The sequence below is a fragment of the Gymnogyps californianus genome, chromosome 2 (genome assembly GCF_018139145.2).
Source record: "Gymnogyps californianus isolate 813 chromosome 2, ASM1813914v2, whole genome shotgun sequence".
NCBI lineage: Eukaryota > Metazoa > Chordata > Aves > Accipitriformes > Cathartidae > Gymnogyps > Gymnogyps californianus.
The window spans coordinates 100,968,839-100,975,286 of NC_059472.1; the positions used below are offsets into that span (position 1 = coordinate 100,968,839).

The following is a 6,448-nucleotide window of genomic DNA, read 5'->3' on the forward strand; positions in this document are numbered from 1 at the left end:
CTTGGCGGGCACTTCTCGAGGGGTGACGACCCCTCCGTAACACTCTGCGTCGGGGCGCGCACGCGGGGCGCTCCGGCATCCCCCCGGAGCCCCTTGGCAGCGCGGGGCGTGCGGCAGCGGCGGCAGGGACACCCGCCCGACCCTTTGTGCGGGCAAGCGTCCCCGCTCGCCGCCCGCCCGCCCGCGGCCGCCCCGTCCCCTCCGCCCGCCCGCCCCCGCCCCCGCCGCGACCCCCGCGCCGCCCGGCGCTTCCTCCCGCAGACACCGCGCGCGGGGGCGGGCCGCGTTAGTTCCCCCCCCCCACACACCCCCCCCTTTTGGTTTTTTTTCTTTGGTAATTATTTGTATTATGGTGATTTTTGCTGATTTCCTAATTTTACCCCGGCAGGGAGGAGGGGAGGGAGGAGCGGGGCGGGCGGGGGGGGGGGGGCGCGGGCACGTGCGCGGCGGGGCGCGGGGCGGCGCGCGGGGCTGCCCTCCTGCCCCTTTTAAAAAGTTCGCCCCGCCGCCGGGAATGAGGTCAGCGCGGGCGCTTCTCATTGCACGCGGCGATTATTACCGCGCCGCGGCGGCCGCCAATCGCCGGGCGGCGGGCGGGGCTTGGCACGCGGAGGCGTTGGATACAGCGCCCGATTGGCCGCGGGGCGGGCTGCGAAAGGATAAAGCGGCGCGGGGCGGGCGCGGGGTCCGCTCTCAGCTGCAGCCGGCGGAGCGCGGCGTGCGGGGGCGCGGGGCATCGCCCGGCGGGCGGGCGCGCGGGTCGGCGGGGGGCGGCGGCGGCGCGGGGCTCCGCGCGCGCGGAGCAGCAGCAGCAGCACCGGCGGCGGAGGAGGAGGAGGAGGAGGACAGGGCTGGGCGCCCGGCTCGCCGCTCTTCCTGCCGGGGACGTACACACTCGTTCATGCACGAGCGCTTTTCTTTTTTTTTTTTTTTTTCCGGGGATTTTTTTCAATTATTATTATTTTTTCCTTCTTTTTCTTTTCTTTTTTTTTTTTTTTCCTCCGGAGGGGTTTTCTTTTCGCTCAGTACCTCGCAACTGCCAAATCCTACCTGCACAAACTCCTGGCCGCCGACCCCGCCGTCACCACGAGTCCTGGAGCCGGGGTTTTCGGGGCTTTGGGGGCGCGCCGCCTCCCCCCTCCCCCGCAGCGGTGCACGCTGGCCGTGCCCAGCGCTGAGAGACTTTCGGCAGCGGGCGCGCTGCTCTCCTGAAACGCCGGGGGCAGGCGGAAAGCACTTGTGAACTGGACCAGCTGCTTCGGGGAGGGGGGAGACCCGAGGTGGTGAGGAAAAAAAGCAGACCGACACCCCCCCTCCAAAAAAAAAAAAAAAAAGCCCAAAACACCCCAAGAAAAAAGGCAAACTTGGACGGGCGGCTCGCGGCGCTGCTTTTGCAGAAACTCTGACCGCGGGCGGCCCCGCCGCCGCTGCCGCCGCCGCCTCGAGGGGGAGAGGACCGCGCCGCCGGGGACGAGGCGCCGGTGTGGAAGTACAAGTGGTGCGGGGAACGGGGGCGCGGCCGCGGGGGGCTGCGCGGCCCCGGTGCCGCTGTGAGAAGTTGCGCGCCCTGCCCCGCGCCGGAGCGGCGCTGAGCCCCGGCGAGCCCCCCGCCGCCGCCGCCGCGATGGTGCAGCAGACCAACACGGCGGAGAACACGGAGGCGCTGCTGGCCGCCGAGACCTCCGACTCCGGGGCCGGCATCGAGCTGGGCATCGCCTCCTCCCCCACGCCGGGCTCCACCGCCTCCACGGGGGGCAAGGCGGACGACCCGAGCTGGTGCAAGACGCCCAGCGGGCACATCAAGCGGCCCATGAACGCCTTCATGGTGTGGTCGCAGATCGAGCGGCGGAAGATCATGGAGCAGTCCCCCGACATGCACAACGCCGAGATCTCCAAGCGCCTGGGCAAGCGCTGGAAGCTGCTCAAGGACAGCGACAAAATCCCCTTCATCCGGGAGGCGGAGCGGCTGCGCCTCAAGCACATGGCGGACTACCCCGACTACAAGTACCGGCCCAGGAAGAAGGTGAAGTCGGGCAACAGCTCCGCCAAGCCCGGCGACAAGGCGGACAAGGGCGGCGGGGGCGGCGCCGGCGGGGGCAGCGCGGGCGGCGGCCCCGGCGGCCCCGCGGCCCCCGCCAAGCCCGCCCCGAAGAAGGGCGGCGGCGGCGGCGGCGGCGGCTCCAAGCCCTCCCCCGCGGGCGGCGGCGGCGGCGCGGGCGGCAAGCCCCACGGCAAGGCGGCGGCGGGCGGCAAGGCCGCCCCCTTCCCCGGGGAGCCGCCGGCCGCGCTGCTGCCGCCCGAGCACCAGGCGCTGTACAAGCCCCGGGGGGCGGCGGGCGCGCCCGCGGGCCCCGGCAAGCCGCTGGCCGAGAAGAAGCTGAAGCGGGTCTACATCTTCGGGAGCGGGCAGGCGGCGGCCGCCTCCGCCTCCCCCGGCGGCGCCGTGCCCGGCAGCCCCACGCTGAGCAGCTCGGCGGAGGCCGGCGACCCCTTGAGCCTCTACGAGGAGGGGGGCGGCGGGGCGGGCCGGCCCGACGGGGACTGCGGCGGCGCCGCCTGCCCCTCGCCCTCCGGCTCCGGCACCGGCTCGCCCTCGGATCACCGCAGCTACACCAGCCTGCGCGCCTCCTCCCCGGCCCCCTCGACGGCGCATTCCTCCTCCGCGTCCTCCCACTCCTCCTCCTCTTCCTCCTCCGGCTCCTCTTCGTCGGACGACGAGTTCGAGGACGACCTCTTGGACCTGAACCCCAGCCCCGGCTTTGAGAGCATGTCCCTGGGCAGCTTCAGCTCCTCGGTGCTCGACCGGGACCTGGATTTTAACTTCGAGCCCGGCTCGGGCTCGCACTTTGAGTTCCCGGACTACTGCACGCCGGAGGTAAGTGAGATGATCTCGGGGGACTGGCTGGAGTCCAGCATTTCCAACCTGGTCTTCACTTACTGAGGCGAGAGCCGGGCCCTGCTGGAGGAGGCACAGACGCGCGTTGTCGGCAGGACTCGCCCACCCCGCCGGGGCGCTTTTGTTTCTTTTGTGTGTTTTTTTTGTTTTGTTTTGTTTTGTTTTTTTTTAACGGGAAGGGGCTGGTGAGACTGCTTGTTGTGCTCGGGGAGAGCGGCGGCGGGAGCGGGATCGCCCTCTCCTCGCAGAAAGGCCAGCAGTCCCCTTCCTCCGGCTGCAGACGGACCTGCGCACACCCCCTCCGAGAGACGAGTCGGACGTTGCTTTTTCAGAGACTGGCGGGAGCGAAACGCTGTCTTTTTCCTTTTTATTGCCTGAAAAGAGAGACGGAGGACGGGGGGGGGGGGGGAACCACACACACCTCTGGGTTCTTTGTTACTGCCCACTTTATACGAATAAAGAGGAGAGGGGGAGCGATGCATTGTGCTGAGCGCACGCTGGATGTCTTGAGCATTCGCCCTTTCGTGTGAAAGAGCGATCGGAACTGCTTGGAAAAAAAGGAGAAAAACAAACAAAAAAAATCCACCCAAGCCCTTGCAAGGTTCACGTTTGGGGGGAGAAATCCTGTCCCGGTTTCTTCTGCGGTGAGAGGAGGCGACGATGATGGGAGGAGGAGGAGGAGGCGGCGGCGGATGGAGCTGGGAGCTGGACTGAGATCCTGGTTAAGGGGAGAAGAGCCAGACTTACACTTGAGAGCTGTCTTGGAAATACGGTGGGGGGAAGATAATAATAAACTGAAACGGATTTGCACGTACAGATGAGGTGGCGGCAGCGCTTTTCTCAGTCACCTTATGTCATATGTAGAGAGAAAAATAAGGCCGAGAACTTCAGGAACACTGAAAACTTCTTTTGAAACAGAGACCGAATGGGAACAGTTTCTGTCATGATGTGGTACAGGGGAAGTGGAGGGCGACGGCTTTTGCAAAAAAACCCGAAAATACAAAAAAAAAAAAGTAGTTTTTTTCTTCTTACTCAGAATCGTGATGGTGTTGGATTATTTCACTGGTGGGGTTTAATATAGCATGTTATCCTGTCTATCTTTTTAAGATTTCTGTAAGACTGTTGAACAGTTTAAGAAAAATAGTGTTAGGATAATATAAAAGCAGATAGATGGCGCTATGTTTGATTCCTACAAAAATATCACCAGCTTTTTTTCATTCTTAACTCTTTAAAGGATTCAAACGCAACTCAAATCTGTGCTGGACTTTAAAAAAAGAAAATTCAGGACCAAATTTTTTCTCAGAGTATGTATGTGTTTGTTCCTTATAGCTGTAAATGAAAAGACTGTTTTTTCTCACCGATGCTCCATCCTCGTGTTGTTTTTTTTCCTTGTAAATGTAATCGGATGCCATTTTATAAGTGGACGTATTTATACTGGCCAAACATTTTTGACTTGTATTTCTTTGTCCTTTTTTGGTAGTTCTCGTTGTTACCCGCACCATTTTTATGTCTCCTTCACTGAAGGGCTAGAGTTTTAACTTTTAATTTTTTATATTTAAATGTAGACTTTTGACACTTTTAAAAACAAAAAGAGAAGAGAGATGAAAACGTTTGATTATTTTCTCAGTGTATTTTTGTAAAAAATATATAAAGGGGGTGTAAATCGGTGTAAATCGCTGTTTGGATTTCCTGATTTTAACAACAGGGCCGCTGGTTAGTATCTCACACGCGTGTGCACGCTCACTCACACTCTCACACACCCACGAATCAGCCCCTATTTTGTCCATGTTTACACTCCAATCTGCAGGCATCTTAAAGTGACAGCATCCCTCACCGCCGCCGCCAGTGCCCGCTCTGCAGCCCCCTGCCTTTCGCGGGGGGGGGGACACACGACACGGGCGGGGGCCGGGGGAGCCAGAGGGGAAGGGAAAGACTAAGGCGTATACACTGTATGCTACCGTTTTGGGGAGAAACCTATCCCGAAATGAAGTAAAGCAACTGGTGCATTTACACAGAAGGGATCCTGTACCTTTAACTTGTAAACCACATCTTTTGCACTTTTTTTAGAAGCAAAAACGTGCCGTTTAAACCACTGGATCTATCTAAATGCCGGTTTGAGTTCGCGACACTATGTACTGCGTTTTTCATTCTTGTATTTGACTATTTAATCCTTTCTACTTGTCGCTAAATATAATTGTTTTAGTCTCTTATGGCATGATGATAGCATATGTATTCAGGTTTATAGCTGTTGTGTTTAAGATGAAGAAAGTGAAAACATCTTTGTACATTTAAGTCTGTATTATAATAAGCAAAAAAGAAGATTGTGTGTTTATGTATGTTAATATAACATGACAGGCACTAGGACGTCTGCCTAATGAGGTGGTTCCGTTAAGGGTTTAACTTTTTTTGTTCTTTTTGTTATTTTTTTGGTCATCCATCCTGTGCAATATGCTGTGTAGAATATTTTTTTTTTTTTTTTTGTCTAACGATCACCCACAACGCAACGTTGGGAAAGAAGAGGAAAAAAAAAAAAAAGATCATGCCAGCTAACCATGTCAAGTTCACTGCCTGTCAGATTGTTGATATACCTTCTGTAAATAACCTCTCTTTTTGTTTGTTTGTTTGTTTTGTTTTGTTTTTTTCTTCGGGAAGGAAATAAAATCAGCTGGAACTGAACCCTAACACTGGGCTGCTCTTGTCGTCATTGCTTCGCCCCCGGCCCCCTCCGGGCGGGTTTTTCTCGCCCGCCCGGCAGCTGTGCTTGCAGCCCGGCGGAGCAGCGCCGGCCCGGCCTGGCCCCGGCGGCAGCGCGGAGCCGCCGGCCCAGCCGGGAGGGGCACGGGGAGGGGCGGCCGCGCCGCCGAACCGGCCCCCCCTTCCCCCCCGCCCCGGGGCCGGGGCCCGGCTGGGGAGTGGCCGCGGCCGCCGGGAAGCGCCGTCCCGGGTGGGGGCTGCGGGGCCCGGGCTCGACGGCTTTGTGCGGTCGGGCGGCTGGCTCCAGGTGAAGGGAGCGGGAGGAGCCGGTGTTGTGCAGCTGCACGGCGGGGCCGGCGGTGTGGGGCTTGCTTCTCCCGAGCTCCCGGCGGTGCGTTGGCCGGGAGGCAGCGGGCCGCGCCTCTCCTCCCGGGGCAGCTCGCCCTGGCACCGCGGGTTGAGATTATTTTCACTTTTAAGAGATTTTTTTTTTTTTTTTTTTCCTTTCATGCCCTGGCGTTTCGGGTGAGAACCACTGGGTCCGGGCAGCAGTAGGGTCCCGCCGCCCACCCCACATCCAAAATAGTTTCCTCGGGGCGCCTTTAATGAAGTCTTTCTAATGCAAAGCGTTTGCAAACGCCCGGCCATCGGCGCCTTTGGCCGTGTGAATGCGAGGGGCGGGGGCCCAGGGGACTCGGGGGGTCCGGGGCGGGTCCTTGCCCCCACCTCCCCGCTGGCTGCCGTGGTGGGGTGCGCCCCGGCCGCGGCCAAGGCCGGTGACCCCCTTGGGTTTCGACCTCCCCGGTACCCGCCTGCGTTCCCCTCCTGCCTACGAATATGCATCGTACCTTGAACAGT

General features: G+C 59.9%; 1 protein-coding gene across 1 annotated transcript; it reads left to right on the plus strand.

Moving 5' to 3' along the window:
• The first annotated feature begins 945 nt into the window (after window positions 1–945).
• Window positions 946–3,289, plus strand: SOX4 (SRY-box transcription factor 4). Its single transcript, XM_050892706.1, has one exon. The coding sequence runs from the start codon at window positions 1,625–1,627 to the stop codon at window positions 2,939–2,941; it is 1,317 nt and encodes a 438-aa protein (XP_050748663.1). The 5' UTR covers window positions 946–1,624; the 3' UTR covers window positions 2,942–3,289.
• The last annotated feature ends 3,159 nt before the right edge of the window (window positions 3,290–6,448 follow it).